Source organism: Capricornis sumatraensis, chromosome 1 (genome assembly GCF_032405125.1).
Source record: "Capricornis sumatraensis isolate serow.1 chromosome 1, serow.2, whole genome shotgun sequence".
Lineage (NCBI taxonomy): Eukaryota > Metazoa > Chordata > Mammalia > Artiodactyla > Bovidae > Capricornis > Capricornis sumatraensis.
Window position 1 is genome coordinate 95,355,877 of NC_091069.1, and position 20,093 is coordinate 95,375,969.

The window sequence follows — 20,093 nt, forward strand, 5'->3', positions numbered from 1 at the left end:
TTTATTTTCAGATTGCACCTTGTTAGAATATAGAAATACAATTGATTTTTTATCTTCTTGACCTTATATTCCACAATCTGGCTAAACTTTTTTATTTAATACTTTGTAGATTCCTTATTTTCTACAGATAGCATCATGTCATCTGCAAATAAAAAGTTTTACTTCTTCCTTTCTAATCTGGGTTCTTTTCTTTCACAGGTATTTTATACATAAAAAGCAAGTAACTGTATATATTGCATATATTTTCTTCCCTTTTTTCAAAAATGGTAGCAAAGTTTGCTTTTTGTATTTGACAGTTTATATTGAAAGTCCATTTTAGTGTGTAAATTATTCTCCCCTTTTTTTAAAAACAGCTGCAGAAAAATTATAGTGTATTACCAGTCTGTCAAATCTTCCTCACCACACTTTCATACATATTGGTTTAACATAATCTTTGTCTCCTAATTTTATATTAGCTTTTTACATTTTTTGCATCTAAATCATTTGTTCTTTGTAACACTTCCATAATTGCAGGAATGCAGCTGTTCCCTTTTCTAGATGGGGAAACTGGCAACTGAGACTATGGCTTGCCCAAGAAGAGACAGCTAGTAAAGGGAAGATCTGAGACAGGTTTAGGTATTTGGACTCCAGACTCACGGCTTTTTCTACTGTATCAGAGTTATTGCCATTCTTCCTGCCTGATGCATAAGGCTTTACAATTATCCCTTGTTTGATTTGGCCTGTCATTCCTGTTGTTATTAGGGATCCTGACAGCCCTTTAGTCCCTTCTGGATGTTTTATATGGGAAAGCTGGTTCCATCAGCTTATTCTTCAGCCCCTATAACTCCCATCTTGCCCTCAAGTATGCTATGAGAAGTTTTGTTGTTTTATCCAAATCTAGTTCTCTGCTATATATTCTGGTCTACCGGTTAAATGACCATGTCTACTAGGGAAAAAAAGGCTAACCTGGCAGGGTTTTGTTCTGCCTGCTTTAGTGAACCTTGGCTAAAATTTGCTGATCTTTTTTTTTAACCTGCATATGCTTGCAGATAATCAAATTTGTGATCCATTCTAGAATTTTACAGGTCATCATTTTTAAAGCCTGCAGTTTGCTATGCTTATCTTTTTAAAAGTTAATTTCCTGTCTCCAGACATTTAACATATTTCCTCTGCTGCAGGATCTGTTGCAAGTTCCCTGAAGGTCCTGAAATATAGTTTATCTAGCTCAGGGAAGGAGATGCTCTGTTTCAATTTACTCTACCAAACGTCCTTAATCAGACAAGCACCTGGCATTTATTCAAAATGTAGATACCCAGACCCCTCACTTAAAACCTCCAGTTCATTGTTCTGGGTTAGGACCCTTCCTCAGGAGAGTGTTCTGATGAACCAGTTTAAGAAATACCATTTTATATCAAAATTTTTTTTACTATATTTTGGTAATCTTTTGGTTATTCACAAACATTCCACCATCAGCTCCCTTCATTGCTCTGAATATAACTAAAAAACCTTTGGGGCTCAAATATTTAAGTGCTTTTTGCAATATTCCTGACATTCAGGACTTCTCATAGGGCCTTTAAGTTTTTTGGCATTTATTCTTGAATAAACGCCTAAGTCGGATCTTCCTGGAAAGCACTCTGCAGTTCACTACTCAGCCTCTTTAGTTATCCTCTGCCATCTTATCAGTTTTGTGGTAGTGTCACTTCAGAATTTCTTTCTCAAGACACACCAGGCTAATCTTTGTCTAGCACCCTCTGAAGTGTTTTCAAGTCCTGGGAACACACCCAGTCTTGTCTTAGCTTCTTGAAACAACTTGAGTCCTTATCTAACTACAGCATCCACCTGTCTGTTGCAAAACACGGAGTAGCATGTTCACATGGCTGCAAGCTTGCTAGCAATGTCATCTCAACCATTTGAACTGGGTTAGAAAGGGCTCTTTGTGACTTGTGTATTTTCTCATTCTGTAGGTAACTATGCCTTTGACCGCAAGTAATGGTAACAGGATCTCTTGTTTTTCCAGGTGACAGACCATGTCTCTTCTGACTCTGTTTCATCTTCTACCAGTAGTTTCTGGAGCTTGAACTCTACCCTTTGCAACAAGCAAAATGCACATATGTTAAATAAGGGCGTACAAGCAGGTAAATTAAACATTTTCATCGAAATATTAATATAAGTAGCTCTTAAACCTGTGATAAGACACACCTCACTCACAATAAAAGAAATGAAGATTAAAAATGTACTCAAGTATATTCTCTGGTGGTCCAGTGGTTAAGAATCCGCCTTGCAGTGCAGGGAACATGGGTTCGATATCTGGCCGGGCATCTGAGATCCCACATGCTTCAGGGCAGCTATTGAGCTGGCGCACCACAATTAAAACCTGGCACAGCCAAAAAGAAATAAGTAAATTTTTTTAATTAACAAAAAATAAATACTCAAATGCCATTTGTCACCTATCAGATAGACAAAAATTTAAGTTTGAAAGCAAGTTTGTGGGCAGGCACGTAAGGAAATAGGTACATTCTAGGAGGTGTATAAGTTGGGAGTGCAACCCTTATGACTTAACAACTTGGCAGTTCCTATCAAAATTACTTTGACCCAGCACTTTTACTTTTGGAGTTTAGCCTATAGATATATGGTGCAAATGTGTAAAATGACAAATGGTTAATGACAGAATTAACCTCTGGAGTATTGACTTATTATAAGCATTAAAGTAAAATCAACTTAGGTGTCCATCAGTAGCTAAATTGTTAAATAAATTATTATATATCCATATAATGAAGTCTTTGGAGAAGGAAATGGCAACCCCCTCCAGTAGTCTTGTCTGGAGAATCCCATGGACCAAGGAGCCTGGTGGGCTACAGTCCATGGGGTTGCAGAAGAGTCGGACACAACTGAGTGACTAACACACATAATGAAGTCCTACCTAGTATGAAGCAGCTTTTGCTACTAATGTGTCAAGATCCCCAAGATACATAATTAAAAAGAAAAAGAAAAGTACAGAATAGTATATAGCATGCTACTACATGTATTTGAAAAATGAAGAGAATTGCTTGAATGTGTGCAAAAATTCTCTGGAATCACAGGGTTATAAACTTAATGGAGAACAGGAATGGGAAGGAGGCTTTTCACTTTATGACTTCCTATATCTTTTGATTTTATAAAACAGAAGTAATCCTGCCCCTTGATTATCTTTCCCTTCAAATCATGTCTTTACATCTGTTAACCTCTTCCTTACCTTGGTGACTGCGTTTACTGTCCTCCTTACTTGGGATCAGAACTGAAATCTTTTTCCCAGTGAATCCATATTAGTAGTTCTTTCCCTCTAATATCTAAACTGACAGAAGTGAACTCCTCCCACACACAAACATCTCCATCTCTCTACCCTCATCTTCCTTCTCTTCTTCTCTCTCTCAAAGCCTTTTACCCCACCCAAGAGAAGTCAGTAGCCTGTGGTTCTGAAACCTTAAAATTTTTTTAATTTACTGAGGTAGAATAAAAAAAACTAACTCTAGTGGTAATAGTTTAGGCAGGAACCATTCTTTATCCAGACATCATAATAAGAAAAATATGTATATCACTTATCATAGTTTAGGATTCTTTCTGATGGCAATAAGAGAAAATACAACTCAAATTTGTTCTTAAAAATGAGATATCTCACATATTTGAAATTACAATAAAACTTTGAAGACACTTGATATAATAAATCAAATAATGTGATTCCAAAACTGTTTATATCAACTCTGCTTGCATTGTCTTTTTGCTTATATTCGTTCAGAGCACTGTCTTCAACAAATATTTTTACATGATGATACTTGTTTAAAATGTGTCTTGATGATTGTTTTGAATATTTTACCAGATTTATTTATTTATGTATTTTTTCTTTTGGCCACACTGCACAGCATGTGGGATCTTAGCTCCTTGACCAGGAATCAAACCCATGCCCACTGTAGTGGAAGCATTGAGCCCTAACCACTGGCCCACTTGGGAATTCCCTATTTTACCAGATTTAGTTGTGAAGATTGTAGATCTCAGTTCTTTTTCATTGCAGAATAGAAAATAAATGATTAATTTTTTTTTTAAGTTTTCATTTACTGACTTAAATGCACCTGCCAACCAAATCTCAAGGCTCTTCTCAGAGAGGTCTGTGATCTTTACCCTCAGGTAACTTGGAGATTGTGAATGGTGTCAGAAAAAACACTCGAGATGTTGGAATGACTTTCCCAACTCCAAGTTCTAGTGAGGCTAGAATGGAAGAGGACAGTGATGTGACTTCTTGGTCAGAAGAAAAAATAGAAGAGAAGAGGCTCCTTACCAGTTATCTTGTGGACAGAAAGTTAAAGAAGAACAAGAAGAGCTGCTGTGAAGGTCGGTTTCTAAGTGCTGCTTTCTTAGTAGAAAAACTTGTGAATTTCTGTTCTCTTGCAATGCTAGGATTCTTCATTTCTAGACAACCTAATGTTGACCACCCAGCACCACCTTGGCACATTTTCAAAGTACAGTCATCTCTCTATATCTGGAGGGGCTTGGATTGAGAACTCCTCCTGAATACCAAAGACTGTGGATGCTGAAGTCTTTTATATAAAATGACCTAGCACTGTCCCCAAATGCAAGGATTCTTCATGCATGTATATGGATGCTGACTGTATGTGTCATGTATATGGAGGGGCTGACTGTATTTAATGCTGCAGTTAGAGTCTATATACCTGCAGTAAGCGGACTCTAGAACATTTTGCTGGCCCCTGACAGCTGATTCCCTGAGAGCCTATATTATGTATATGTTTCTGATGAGAAAAATGAAAAATCTTTTTTCTTTCTTAAAAATATCTCCTATAGGAGTTTCATGGTTTGTCCCTGTGGAAAATATGAAGTCTGGTCCTAAGAAGGAAAACATGCCCAAGCTTCATGGCCCTGGTGTCTCCTGGTTTGCACCAATAACCAACACCAAACCTTGGAGGGAGCCACTGCGGGAACAGAACTGGCAGGGACGGCACATGGACAGCCACAGTTCACCAGCCGGCCCAGGCAAAGAGCTGCTGAAGCCATTTGTGAGGGCAACCCTCCAGGTACAGTGAGATTGAATTAATTTTAGCTGTATGTTTAAGGAGGAAGGAAGGGTAAATCTGTGACTTCGCATGCTGAAGTGTAGTCATGTGACCCTTGTTTCTGGCACCTCCACAGTTCATCTGTTCTCACACTCATTAATCAAAGGCTGCCTTACTATTAGTATTATAAATCACGTATCACCCTCAGTATCTGAGAGGGGCAAGGCAATAGAAGGGAAGTGTTGTGTAGCTACTCATTGGGTTTTGTAGATAGATAGCTGCATGGGGAGTGTAGTAGAGGCCTGATGTTTGCATCAGTCTTATGTTTGTTCCTCCATTTATATAACTCCTATTTCTACTTAGCACGGGGTTTAAAAGGCACCAAGGCTCTTTTTTATTAGTACTTGTAAGCCAAAGAAAATGTTATTTAATGATGTATTTCTTTGAAGGGAAATTTAAAATCGTGCAGTGAGCCAAACTTGATCCCGTCCACGTTGGGGAGAGTTGTAATTGCCATAATCTTAGTTCTTGATTTATTCCAAAGGCATTTCTTTGATCCCTCTGATTTTCCTACTGGAACTCTCCTACTCAGGGAGTTGTTAGATCATCCTTCAGCTCTAGGTATTTTCTATAAGTTACAAACAGGCTTTCCAAACCTGCTGGGCAGGTACTGTTTTTCTAGGCCCTTGGAGAAAAGAATGCGTCATTAATATGAGGTTGGAGGGCTTTTTCTTCTCCTCAGGAATCACTTCAGCTTCACAGACCGGACTTCATCTCCCGCTCTGGGGAACGGATAAAGCGCCTGAAGTTAATAGTCCAGGAGAGGAAGCTGCAGAATATGTTGCAGAGTGAGCGGGAGGCACTGTTCAACACCGTGCAGGAATGGCAGGGCTACCGGGACCCCATGCACCTGCTCCGTAAGAGAGGTACACTCTGCCTGTTCACTTTCCTTTACTCGGTAGAGAGGGCAGGGTCTGCTTCATGCAAGGCAGCACTGCTCAATGCCAGGCCAGTTACAGTTCAGAGAGTGACTTTTTGCTTGTTGAGACTCAGATCTCCTTAGATAACAGAACCTGCCTAATTAAGCTCTCAGCACTTCCATGATCCCAGAAAAACACAGTTAATCTTGCCCTGTCACTACATCTTAGAAATGAGAGTGTGCAGTGAGAATGGGCACTTGGCTTGCAGAATCTTAGTTCCCTAACCACGGATTGAACCCAGGTCCTCAGCAGTGAAACTGTGGAGTCCTAACTACTGTACTACCAGGGAATTCCTGAGAATGATGTTTTTGAAAACCAGCTCTGTCACCATGAACAAGTTAGTTCCAAAAGTATAATGTTTTGACGGGGCTTGCTTCCCTCAAAGGGTAATAATAATAATAAATACTTATATAGCTCTTGTGTTTTGCTCAGACATTATTCTTATTTAATGCTTATAACACTTCTCTGGGGTGGATACTGTTAATATCCCTGTTTCACAAATGAGAAAACTGAGGCAAAGAGACATTAAGTACCTTGCCCAAACAGATTTGAACCCCTGTGGGCTGGTGCTAGACTCTGTGCTCGTAACAATTATGCTAGATGTAATATCACAGTAAAATAATATGCGAAAGCTGTGAAAACTATAAAGTACTCCCTAACGCTTTAATCACTGCCTTACTGGTAAACAGGTCAGTGTTTCAATTCACACTGTTTAGTCTGTGCCATAGCGTTGTGTCTTCAGGAGCCTTAGGCCGCTGTCATAGTCGTCATCGTCTAACCCTGGCTTTGGCCATTGCTCACCAGCCTGCACTGCCAGCTCAGGGTAGGGGCACAAAGCCCTAGCTGCTGCCTCTCACAGTTCTTGAGCAACACACTCTTCCTTCTTAAGACACAATCCTCTGTTACCAATCCCCTAAGGGTCAGGATCCCCTCAATGGATCCTTTGCCCAGAGTCACAGTTGACAATTGAGTGAGACCAGGTTCAGCATAGCAGAACATTAGCTGATCACAGAATGGAGAAAGGAGAGCTCATGTTTTTGTTTGGTTTTTTCCTTTAAAGATTTTTTTGATGTGAACCATTTTTAAGATCTTTATTGAATTCATTACAGTATTGCTTCTGTTTTATGTTTTGGTTTTTCGGCCGAGAGGCATGTGGGATCTTAGCTCCCCGACCGGAGATTGAACTATCACCCCTGCACTGGAACGTGAAGTCTTAACCACTGGGCTGCCAGGGAAGTCCCAGTAGAGCTCATGTTCTAAAGAGGAGCAGAGTAAGGGAATTGAAGGAGGCAGGAGGAGGCAGATAGGTTGATTAGGGCTTGAGGAAAGGGGTGGAGATTTTCAGGGGCAGCCAGGGCATGCACAAGCCTCCATGGTCTTTTGCACATGGTAAAGATTGTGCCTCAGTTCAGTTCAGTCGCTCCGTCATGTCCAACTCTTTGCAACTCCATGAACTGCAGCATGCCAGGGCTCCCTGTCCATCATCAACTCCCACAGCCTTCCCACACTCATGTCCATTGAGTCGGTGATGCCATCCAGCCATCTCATCCTCTGTCGTCCCCTTCTCCTCCTGCCCTCAATCTTTCCTAGCATCAGGGTCTTTTCAAATGAGTCAGCTCTTCACATGAGGTGGCCAAAGTATTGGAGTTTCAGCTTTAGCATCAGTTCTTCCAATGAACACCCAGGACTGACCTGCATTAGGATGGACTGGTTGGATATCCTTGCAGTCCAAGGGACTCTCAAGAGTCTTCTCCAACACCACAGTTCAAAAACATCAATTCTTTGGCGCTCAGCTTTATAGTCCAACTCTCACATCCATACATGGACCACTGGAAAAACCATAGCCTTGACCTTTGTTGGCAAAGTAATGTCTCTGCTTTTTAATATGCTGTCTAGGTTGGTCATAACTTTTTTCCTTCTAAGGAGTAAGCATCTTTTAATTTCATGGCTGCAATCACCATCTGCAGTGATTTTGGAGCCTAAAAAAATAGTCTGACACTGTTTCCACTGTTTTCCCATCTATTTCCCATGAAGTGATGGGACCAGAGGCCATGATCTTCGTTCTCTGAATGTTGAGCTTTAAGCCAACTTTTTCTCTCTCCTCTTTCACTTTCATCAAGAGGCTTTTTAGTTCTTCTTCACTTTCTGCCATAAGGGTAGTATCATCTGCATATCGGAGGTTATTGATATTTCTCCCAGCGATCTTGATTCCAGCTTGTGCTTCCTCCAGCCCAGCGTTTCTCATAATGTTCTCTGCATATAAGTTAAATAAGCAGGGTGACAATATACAACCTTGACATACTCCTTTTCCTATTTGGAACCAGTCTGTTGTTCCATGTCTAGTTCTAACTGTTACTTCCTGACCTGCATATAGATTTCTCAAGAGGCAGGTCAGGTGGTCTGGTATTCCCATCTCTTCCAGAATTTTCCAGTTTATTGTGATCCACACAGTCAAAGGCTTTGGCATAGTCAGTAAAGCAGAAGTAGATGTTTTTCTGGAACTCTCTTTTTCGATGATCCAGTGGATGTTTGCAATTTGATCTCTGGTTCCTCTGCCTTTTCTAAAACCAGCTTGAACATCTGGGAGTTCATGGTTCACATATTGCTGAAGCCTGGCTTGGAGAATTTTGAGCATTACTGTACTAGCATGTGAGATGAGTGTAATTGTGTGGTAGTTTGAGCATTCTTTGGCATTGCCTTTCTTTGGGATTGAAATGAAAACTGACCTTTTCCAGTCCTGTGGCCACTGCTGAATTTTCCAAGTTTGCTGGCATATTGAGTGCAGCACTTTCACAGCATCATCTTTCAGGATTTGAAATAGCTCCACTGGAATTCCATCACCTCCACTAGCTTTGTTTGTAGTGATGCTTCCTAAAGCCCACTTGACTTCGCATTCCAGGATGTCTGGCTCTAGGTGAATGATCACACCATCGTGATTAACTGGGTCGTGAAGATCTTTTTTGTACAATTCTTCTGTGTATTCTTGCCACCTCTTCTTAATATCTTCTGCTTCTGTCAGTTCCATACCATTTCTGTACTTTATTGAGCCCATCTTTGCATGAAATGTTCCCTTAGTATCTCTACTTTTCTTGAAGAGATCTCTAGTCTTTCCCACTCGATTGTTTTCCTCTATTTCTTTGCATTGATCGCTGAGGAAGGCTTTCTTATCTTTCCTTGCTATTCTTTGGAACTTTGTGCCCAGCAGAGTACAAATGCCCCCTTTGGACAGAGACCTTAGCATGTTAATGAAGCAAAAGTCACTTTTGGACACTTTCACGTTGCATCCACGCAGGCTCGTTCTTGTGGTCAAGTCAGAACCGGTTTGGGGCAGTTGACCACTATATATCTCTCAAACATGTATCTCTCAAAGTACAGCTGCAAAACATGTCTGCCAAATGCCAGGTACTTTTGAAATGAACACAGAGATAAATCTGGTCAAATGTCCAGCTCTCAGGATCTGGTATGGAAACATAAGTCACAGGTCCACAATTTTTAGGAGCTGGTATGGTGACACCACTTGATATTCAACCATAAAAAAGAATCAAATTTTGCCATTTGGAACAGCATGGAGTAATCTGGAGGTTGTTATGCGTAGTGAATTAAGTCAGACAAAGACAAATACTGTATTATATCACTTATATGTGGAATCTGAAAAATACAACAAACTAAAGAATATAAGAAAAAAGAAACAGATTCACAGATATTAAGAACAAACCAGTGGTTATACTAGTGAGGAAAGCAAAGAGGAGAGGGTCAAGATAGGGACATAAGTAAGCTACAAGAAGGTATTGTATAGCACAGAGGATAAAGCCAATATTTTATAACTATAAATGGGGTATAGTTTTTAAAAATTGTGAATAACTATGTTGTACACCTTAAACTTACATAATATTATAAATCAACTATACTTCACTTCAAAGAAAAAATGGCACAATCCACTAAAAAAAATCTCTTCTCTTGCTTAGGCTTCCTGGCAGCCCAAAAGAAAAGGCCTATTGGAAAGAAGGAAATGATTCAGAGGTCTAAACGGTAAGGCCAAAAGAATAAGTAACTATAAAAGTATAAATCAGGCCACCAAATGGTCAGGAGCTGTAGCTTGTCCCAGAATAAAAGCATTATGCTCTAGTTACAACATTATGACCAAATTAGCTATAAAAACAGTTTCTCACTTACGGTTCTAAAATGGAAATGAAAATTAGCAGATCATGGTATGGATGCCTCATGTATAAAAAATACAAAGAGTTGCCATGAATTTTTATGCTTTACTCAGGCTTGGTTTTGTTAGAAACTTAAATATAAATAAAAATATTTTGAAATAAAGGTAAATACTTCTTTGGGGCTCTCTTTCTAGGCAATCCTTTTTCAAGGAATTGTATCCAATATAATAAGAGATAAGGAAATAATCTCAGAGATATAACACATTAGGCTTGTATCTAAATAAAGTTTGAAACTTGAAATAAAGTTTCAGAATCATATGTACACTGCCACTATTTGTAGTCTTTTAAAAAAAAGTATTTGTGCTTACATAGATGCATATAGTGGGTTGGCCAAAATTCAGTATTTTCCAGAAGATGGCTCTAGCAGCACTTACTTGTCTTTAACTTCTTTCCAAACAGTCTTGTTAGGTTGTATTGTGATAGCTGTCTGTCATATAAGAATGCATTTTAAAACTTATCAAAATTGGTGAATTTTTGTGTATCCATTTTAATATTGAAGATGGAAGAAAAAGAGCAAATTTTCAGTATATTATACTTTATTATTTTAAGAGCGATAAAAACACAGCTGAAGGGCAAAAAAAGATTTGTGCAATATATGGAGAAGGTGCTGTGACTTTTCGAATGTATCAAAAGCGGTTTACAAAGTTGCATTTTGTGCTGGAGATTTCTTGCTGGAAGTTCCACAGGTGATGAGGTTTATCAGTTGAAGTTGATAGCGATCAAATTGAGACATTGAGAACAATCAACATTATACCTCGCCAGAGACAGCCAATGTACTCAGTATATCCAAATCAAATATTGAGTCTCCAGAAACCATTTGCACCAATTTGGTTATGTTAATCACTTTGATATTTAGGTTCCACATAAGTTTAAGCGAAAAAAACCTCCTTGACCATATTTCTGCATGTGATTCTCTGTTAAACATAACGAAAGCATTCTGTTTTTTAAAACAAATTGTGATGGGTGATCAAAAGTGGATACTGTACAATAATATGGAAAGGAAGTGATCATGGGGCAAGCAAAATGAACCACCAACCACCCCAAAGTTGATCTTCATCCAAAGAAGGTGATGTTGTATATATGGTGGGATTGGAAGGGAGTCCTTGACTGTGAGCTGCTTCTCGAAAACCAAACAATTAATTTCAACAAGTGCTGCTCCCAATTAGACCAACTGAAAGCAACACTCACGGAAACGTGAGTCAGACTAATTCTGTTGAATCAGTCAACAAGAAACACATAATCTTTCATCAGGATAACAGAAGACCTCATGTTTTTTTTGTTGACCAAGAAAAAACTAACAGTTTGGCTGGGAAGTTTTGATTCCTCTGCCATGTTCACCAGACATTGCACCTTCAGATTTACATTTATTCTGGTCTTTATAAAATTAATGGAAAATTTTTCAATTCCCTGGAAGACTATGAAAGGCACCTGAAACAGTTCTTTGCTCAAAAAGATAAAAAGTTTTAGGAGGATGGAATTATGAAGTTGCCTGGAAAATGGCAGAAGGTAGTGGAACAAAACTGAATACACTGGTCAACAAAGTTCTTAGTGGGAATGAAAAACAGGTCTTTTATTCTCACTTTAAAACTGAAGGAACTTTTTGGCCAATGCAATACTTTTTTCCCCAAATGGTTGATCATACTGTATACAGAAGTTTGTAGTTTGTTTTATTTTGCTTAACACTATATTGTGAGTATTATGAATGTTTTCCCATATCATAAAAGCTATTTGAAACATTTTGTGCTTTGTAATAATTTTATTATAGTCCATAATTTATTTGTTTTCTTGTTGGAAACTTAGATTATTTCCAATTAAAGTGTATATATCAAATGCATCTTTGATCCTGTTCCTCAAAACATGGTTCTTTAAAATCAGTGGCATCCAATCCGTGATGGACAGAGCCCAAGATTTTCACTTGGCAAGACCTTCCCCCCATCTGTTTCCCCTGCACTCTCTCCATGAAACCTTGACTCCATTCTTACCAACACTTGCTTCTCCTCCCATCTCCTTTCTACTCTTAACTTCTTCAAGACCCACCTCAAACTTATTCTTTTTGGTCTTCATTGACCTCCTTCTGTCAGAATAAGTTTTTTTTCATTTCCTATAACTCTGTGTAGCATTTTGTAGATATGACCCATTGTACTTTTTTTGCATTATTTTTCATCTTTAGAAGTATGGTAGTAATACGTAGTCACTGTCTTATATTGAAGCCATACATTTTTGCATACAGAGTGCCAAGAAGTTCATCTGCACCCTTTATTCCACTCCTTTCTCAGAAGTGACCACTATCAGCAGAATTTTATATGATTTTGTGTATCTGTATCTCTCTCCAGATCTTGAACATAGGCCAGGGTTCTTTATGTCCAAGTGTCTAACAGGGAGCTGGGCCCACAGCAGGCCCACAGGCTGTCTGAGGGACTGAGTGCCCGGAGAGCGGTAGGGCTTAGGAGATGTGGGCAGAAGTGACTGTGTGCCTCTGTGGCCAGTGACCTCACTGCTTCTGTCTTCCCACCGGTACTATTTCCAAGGATTTATGAACAGCTTCCCGAAGTACAGAAAAAGAGAGACGAAGAAAAGAGGAGATCAGAATATAAGTCATACCGGCTGCGAGCCCAGCTGTATAAAAAGGTCAGTCGGTCCTAGAGCAGGATTGATGAGGTTTACCGGGGGAAAGGGAAATCGAGGCGTGTTTGAATTAACCGTATTTGGAGAGTGAACTTAAGCTAGTAAGTATAGTGTACCACCACTGAAATTTAGAGGACAAAAGCACCTGTAACTAGATTTCAAATCTGCAAATCTAAAAACGGCTCCTTTCAGGGGCTTCACTAGAGGTCCAATGTGTTTGAGACTCCGTGCTCCCACTGTAGGGCACAGGTTCAATCCCTGGTTGGGAACTAAGATCACACATGCTGCATGGTGTGGCCAAAAAAAAAAATGTTTTTTAAATTTTTTAAAATTATTCAATAGATAAATAAGTCACCTTCCATTTGGAGTGAAACCAAATTTCATACTTAGGTGTCAGTTTAGATGCCATGCTGGAAATCCCCACATCCTTCAGAATTGTTGGGCTTTCATTTGAGTCCCAAATGGTAGTTTTATGTCCCTTATAGGTAAATCATGTACCATTAGAACTTTTCAGATAAACTGGAAAGTGTCCACGTGTAGCATACAAGTTGCTAGTTTGGGGACTCGGGGCCTTGACGCCACTGCCATTTCCTACCCATTGCCCCAGTAGAATCAATGGTGCTACAAGTCCCAGAACCTCACAGGCCAGGGGATTTGCTGCCAATGAATTCCTTGAGAAAGCAGATGGACCTGAAGGTCTAGGTCCTTCAACTGTTCTCATTTCTTTAACCCCCTTGTTTCACCCTCAGAGGACTCTGAAAGCCAGGAACCAAGAGATGAGTTCATAGGAGACCCATATGGGATTGGAGAGTTGCTCCTGGAGCGTGCACCGCGGCTCGGGCTGGGCATCCTCAAGTGGGGAGGTGTGGGCGCTGCTGCACCGCTGGGTGGTGTGTCAGCCTCCTGAGGCCAGGCTTCTCATTGTGCTTGTGTGTTTGTGAACTGACGGACGGATTAGTCTGTTAGGATTATATTAATGTAATGTTTCTGTGTAGACTATAACAGACTGTAGATTGTCTTTCCTAAACACTTGAGGAAGTGTTTTTTTTACTATAATTACCATATTTTCTGAAGCTGGGAAAGATGAGGTTTGGGAGAACCACACTGATCTCTTCAAAAGCTCGACTAGGGTGAGGAGCAGCTGTCTGCCTCTGATGGCAAGAATATCTAACTTCTTTCCTCCCTTTCTTTTCTTCCACAGAAAGTGACCAATCAACTCTTGGGCAGAAAAGTTCCTTGGGACTGAAATAAAGAGTATTTTCCTCAGCGCCTTGGAATTATATTTTATCAGCTTGGAGGAACACAATCCTTACTTTTATGAGTCTGGTTTAATAAAACTTGTTGTCCATGTGTAATGTAGAAGTAGTTACCTTCTAAAGAGTCTTAGGTAGAAGGATGACTAAGATTATTAATGGTTTAGGAGCAGTACTTTCTCCACAGTGGCCTTACCTACAAGGATATTTTTTTACAATCATACTACCTTAATTCTAGCCAAAATTAAATCCCTTTTTGTATGTGTTTTTATAGAAAATAAATAACTTCTGATTGACTCATAGTAAAGCAAGCAGCAGCAGGTTTTTTATTTTCCATCTGGAGAGGTGCTGGGAGGTACGCAGTGTTTCCCAGGGGTGTGTGGGAGACTTCAGTCTAAAAGTGCCAGTCAAGGGAAATGGGCTGTTAGATCAAATGTGGTCTTTCTTTAGAAATGCCATGTAATGTATTGAGAGCCCTTTTGTTGATTCTGTGGAGACAGTGTCTGCTTAGGTAGCCATGAAGTGGGTCAGAGACTCTGGGCAGACGCAGGCACCTTGGGTCCAGAGCCACATCCTAGCTTCACGCAACTTCCCTCAGGGCCGCTAGCCTTTAGTGGACACGACTCAGGAGACAAGAGTAGCTGGATTTAAATCATGACCTGGTCCTGGCCAGTGAGATGCAGGTAGTGGCACCTCTAGGTCTAGCCATCCCTGGCTGCCTTCTCCCCTTCAGCAGAGACCTTGGGGACCATAACAGATCGATGGCATCGTTGGCCCCAGTCCTTCTCACGTGGGTTCTTCTCACACGCCTTTTCCACGCCCTCTTCATATGACTTTGCATTTCCGTTCACTGAAAGTGGGGAGGGTCCCTGGCATGACACCTGGACACCAAAGTGGCGACCCAGCCTAAACTGCTGACCCACAGACTCGTGAGCCAGAGAAAAAGGGTTATTATTGTTTTGTGGTAGCTTAACATGCAGCAGTCTGTTGGCATTAGGTAAATGAAACAGTAGCACTCCCAAAAGCCTGAACAGAGCAGAACCACCCCACCACCAGCGCCTGCACAGACAAGCAATAAGCTTTTACCCTGCCGTCACACTGAGACCTCAGGGGCTGCCTTTTTCTGCAGCAGAGCCGATTCCTCCTGACTAATCCGCTGCTAAACAGATCGCAGGCCCCCTCCCTGCTCCAGTGCCTGAGAGACCTGAGCAGAGGGGAGGCAGTAGGTGAATTGAATTTGAGAGAAAGAAATTAGCCTCCAGCTTGTGAATAAGAAAAACTGGCTTGTCTTCTGGAAGCCAAGGCGCTGGTAAAGGGCCACGGCAGAGTGCTGCAGTATGCTGGTGGTGAGGACCACTTCACCATAGCCCTGGTCTCGTGCAAACGTGAGCACAGTCCTGACCAGGGCTTTGGCTATCCCTTGACCTCGGTGCTCAGGGGTCACACATAGGTGAAGCAGCTCCAATTGCATCTTCTGCAGGGTGGGCTTCTTAACAGGTAGTGCTCCCACTATGCCCACCACCTGCCCCTTCGACTCAGCCACCCAGAAGCAGGAGCCGCTCTCACTGAGGTAAGATTTAGTGATGTCAGACATGTCTGTGTGCAAAGACATGACTACAAACTGCTTCCAGGGGTATTCGGCAAGGAACCTCAGGGCAGCAAGGAGGGCGAGGCTGGACACGAAGGCCAGGACCCAGGAGCCAGAGACTAGGATTAGGGCGAGGGGTCCCCCAAGCAAGAGCACAAGGGTTTGGGGCAGCTTCAGGATGTGGCAGAAGGTGGTAGGAATGTGCTCGGCCATCGCCTCAGAGAACAAGTCTGTGACCCATTTGTGGTCATTTTCTTGGTATTTGCGGATGTGATAAGGAGCCATAGAAGACTTCTGATTCTCTGGATCCCAGAGTTCAAGAGAGACCTAGGTGTCCCCTTATGCTTGCCCAGCAGCCCTGGGGAAGAAAGAGGAAGCCATGTGAGTGGCCCACTTACCAGAACCAGGAAGGCCCTGTGCAAAGATGTGTCTCTCTGCCTCTACCCAAGAGGACGTAGGCCACAGCCACTGGGAGAAGGTGCAGAGTCCGAAAGACCTGCATTTGATCGTGGCTTCATGCATGACCTTGGGCACGTTATATAATCTCTAAGAATCTGCCTTCTGAAGTTGTTCAGAGGATTTAATGAAATAACACCCTCCCCGTCTTTCCCCATTCCCTAGCCCTCGTCTCAGTTTCTCCATACATTGGCGCTCCATGCAGCAGCCACCTCTCTCAGGGCCCATACACTGGGGGAACCCTGTGTTTCCAAGTACAAAGACTTGGAAACAGCAAATGTTCTTTCCCCCTTGATTGCAGATTCTCAGGCTGCTGAGGTGGCATAAGAGCGTAGCTCCAAAAGTGGTCCAGCCTTGAAGGCCGGGGTGAGTCTGGAGCTCAGGCCACACCTGAGAGCACTGTCCTTCCACCCATGTCCTCTCACCTGCTGTCACAAGAGCCTGGAGTGTCCAGGGAAGCCTCTGCCTGGCCTCTGTCCTCAGTATCCGACTGGCATCCAGGAGAGACTGTGCAGGGCCTGTTATACTTCTGGGGCACAGGCCTGGATGGCACCTCATTGGCTGGCTTCTGAATATTTGTTAATCATAAAGCCCAAGCTCAAGGGGCTGGGCCATGATGAGCAGGAAGCCCATTCTTGGGGAATTAGGCTGGAGGGGTCACGCAGGGTTTGGAACAGCTCAGGGGTCCTCGCCCTTGTGGCTGGCCTACACCCCCCAGCATGGCAGTTCACCTGGCACCTTGGTGCCCTCTGATGTCCATGCTTGGCCCCACCACACAGCTGCTGTGACCCTGGAGCATTCGCTCCTCACCCTGTGCCCTGTCATCACAGGCCAGAGTCCAGTTCCACTGGCTCAGTACACAAGGTCCTTCAGAGCTGGGTGAGGGCAGCAGGGCATATCATCCGGTTTACGAAGTTTGGGCTCTGTTCGAAGAACATCAGGAGCCCACTGCTGTTCTTTTAGCTGGGGCGTAAAAACCAGAGGTAGCGGTAAGTTGTGTGATACCTGTGTGTGATTCTGGTGACCTGTGGAAAATGGACTGAAAGGGCCTGGAATGGAAGTCTCTATCCCCCTGCCCCCCAGAGGCTAGTGCAGCGGTCCAAGCAGAAGGGCCTCTGGATACAGATACGCAGGTGCTCACTTTACAAGATCACCTTGTCAAGGAAGGCTTGTGGGAACTAAAATCCACGAGCCCTGGCACAGAGCTGAGTCTGACCAAAGGAAAAGGCATCTTTTTCTTATTTTGCTCAAAGGTGTCACTGCCCACTGAACTGTGTGTCCAGCAGGTTGTCAGATTGAAGGGGGTGCCTTGTTCTTTGTTCACAAAGGAGCCATCTAGGCTAGTGGGGATCCTACAAGAGAAAGCAGCAACTTGGACCAGAATGGGGCCATGGAGGTAAACTGTTCCCCTTGGAAATATCTTTTGGGAACAGAAATGACAATGCTAATTTGAGGATGAAGAAGGGGTCAGAGGTGACAGCTGGGTTTCTGGCAAGAGCAACTAGGGGGATGCTCCAGAGACAAGACTTGTGAAAGAGATCACCGCAGAGGTGCCATTTTTAACATTTCAGTGTTAAGCAAAATTTGAACAAGGAACCAAAAGAGAATAGAAGGCTCCAAAGTATAGCTAAGTAACCCTAAGGAGTCTGTAATGTTAACCAATCAGAAACCTAATGGTCAAGCTGAGGGGCCAGATGTTCTGTCTGTCCCTCCCCTCTCTTTCCTGTATTCTCACCAACTTCTGTGCCTTCCTCAACCCAGTGACCTTGGCTTTTTAGGCTTTTTAACCTTTCTCATAGTCATGAATGATGATCATGAGGATTTATTGATATGAAAAATAATTGTCAAAATATAACTGTCAAGCTATAAAAGATTATAAAACTATGTTTTCATTCATTTTTGAAAAATATAACAATAATAATTTATATTCACAAGCATGCAGAAAGAAATGTCTTGAATGGTTACACCAAACATTGGCAGCGTTTATCTCTGGCTAGAGGAATTATGGGTAATTCTCTGTGTAAGAGATACAAGTCTGGAAGTCTCAGCAGATTGCAGGCTCTTGACCCTGCTTTCAACTGATGAAACTGAGGCTTGGGAATCTACCTGTCTCTGCCTCAGCCAACTCCTTTTTAAAAAAAATTTATTGAATGACAGTTGATTTACAGTGTGTTAATTGCTGCTGCATAGCAAAGTGACTCAGTTATATATATACATTCTTTTTCATATTCTGCATTATGGTTTATCACAGGATATTGAATATAGTTCCCTGTACTATACAGTAGGACCTTGTTGTTTATCCATTGTGTGTATAATAATTTGCATCTGCTAATTCCAAATTCCCACTCCCACCCTCTCCCACACAGCAACCACAAGTCTGATTCTGCTTCTGTCCTACGGACGAGTTCACTGTGTCCTCTTTTAGATTCCACATACAAGCAGTCTTGTATGGTATTTGTATCTGTCCTTCTCTGTCTTCACTTGGCATGATGTTCCCTAGGTCCATTTACACTGCTGCACGTGAACTTCAGCCAACTCTTGAGAGTCAGTCTAAACAGACCCATCGAAGATTGTGAATTCCTAAAGGTGAGGCAGGTGTGTTATTCTCTTATTTTTAATTAACCATTCAAATCTGTACAACTCAGTGGCTCTTAGTACATTCAGAATGTTGTATAATCACCACTTCTGTCTTGTTCTGAAGCATTTTCATCACCCCAAAATGAAACCCCTTAGTCAGTCACTCCATTTCCACCTCTTGCACCCCTGGCAACCACTAGCCTGCTGTCTCTTTGGATTTACCTATTCTGGATGTTTCATTTAAATGGAGTCACACAATATATGAACTTTTATGTTTACTTTCTTTCACTTTGGTTCTCAAAGTTCACCTGTCCTAGCAGGTATCAGTACTTCATTGCTTTTTATGGCTGAATAATGTTCCATGGAAAGGACAGACCGCATTTGTTTATCCAGCCAACCTGCTGTCCTAAGAGTTACTTGCCCCCCCGCAGTGAGTCGTTTTACTGCATGCCTCAGTATTAGGCCTGGCACATGCAGACAGCTGTTATTTGCGGAGATACTAGATGCCTGGCACTGTGAGAAAGCACTTTTCCTGTGCTGTACTATTTGACATTCACAACCATCTAAGAGCTAAGGCTCATATTGCTTCCATTTTACAAATGTGAAACCGAGGCTTACAAACCTGAGAGATCCTACCCAGGAGAGTGGCACCCAAGCCTTGGCAGTTTTGACTCGAAGGCCTGAACATTTTGCTTTTTCAGTACCACGTGCTGACCCCAAAAGGCAGGTTATCTGACAAGTGTTTGAGTTATTAATTAGTATAAAGCACTGTATGCCAACAAAAACAGCTGTCTGCTGGGATGCAAGATTCACCTCTAAGCCTCATCATGCCCCTATGTTCAGGCCATACTTGACCCAGATCCAGTATGTGACTAAGGCTCAGGTCCAGTTCAGTGCTACCTCCTCCATCAAGATTTCTGACTCCTGCCAACCAGATGGATCTTGTATCTGCTCCCTCCTTTGAAGACTTTGCACTTCTCATCCAGCACTTATATTGCTGTTAATTTGTTACTTGCTAAAAACTGTTAACTTATTAAAAGTTAAACAGTTACTAGTAACCTGATAGATTATTTTATTTTTCTGTTACCTGTAGGAACCTGATTATAATAGGTAGTTATCTTTTTGAAATCACTGTTATTCCGAGAGTTGTGGGACTTGAGGGCAGCATGTCAATGAAATCCCATGCTTGCATTTATGAAAAACACTTGCCTCTTAGACCAGCTAAGCCCAGAAATGGGTCAATGAAATGGAAGTTAGACAATCAAGTGGTGTCATGTTTTGGAAGTCTCAGAAAGAGGAGGAAAATGTCCTGGAAAGAACATCATCTCCCCTGATCTCTCATCAGGGTTCCCAGTAAGCCAGCCTCAGGTCAGTGCCCT

The 20,093-nt window shown here is 41.8% G+C and overlaps 2 protein-coding genes across 2 annotated transcripts in view; one reads left to right on the plus strand and one right to left on the minus strand.

Moving 5' to 3' along the window:
- Positions 1 to 14,281, plus strand: part of ALMS1 (ALMS1 centrosome and basal body associated protein) — a 189,251-nt gene extending 174,970 nt beyond the window's left edge. Inside the window, exons 18-24 of the mRNA XM_068972319.1 lie at positions 1,997 to 2,114; positions 4,138 to 4,341; positions 4,810 to 5,039; positions 5,761 to 5,944; positions 9,964 to 10,027; positions 12,744 to 12,843; positions 14,042 to 14,281. Of these exons, the coding sequence (XP_068828420.1) occupies positions 1,997 to 2,114; positions 4,138 to 4,341; positions 4,810 to 5,039; positions 5,761 to 5,944; positions 9,964 to 10,027; positions 12,744 to 12,843; positions 14,042 to 14,086 (945 nt within the window). The 3' untranslated portion in view covers positions 14,087 to 14,281. The remainder of the gene's footprint in view (positions 1 to 1,996; positions 2,115 to 4,137; positions 4,342 to 4,809; positions 5,040 to 5,760; positions 5,945 to 9,963; positions 10,028 to 12,743; positions 12,844 to 14,041) is intronic.
- Positions 14,282 to 14,482: 201 nt separating this feature from the next.
- NAT8 (N-acetyltransferase 8 (putative)) lies at positions 14,483 to 16,619 on the minus strand. Its single transcript, XM_068981657.1, has 2 exons — positions 16,563 to 16,619; positions 14,483 to 16,039 (listed from the first exon to the last, which is right to left on the minus strand). Exon 2 carries the CDS (start codon positions 15,964 to 15,966, stop codon positions 15,253 to 15,255), a length of 714 nt encoding a protein of 237 aa, XP_068837758.1. The 5' UTR covers positions 15,967 to 16,039; positions 16,563 to 16,619; the 3' UTR covers positions 14,483 to 15,252.
- Positions 16,620 to 20,093: the final 3,474 nt, after the last annotated feature.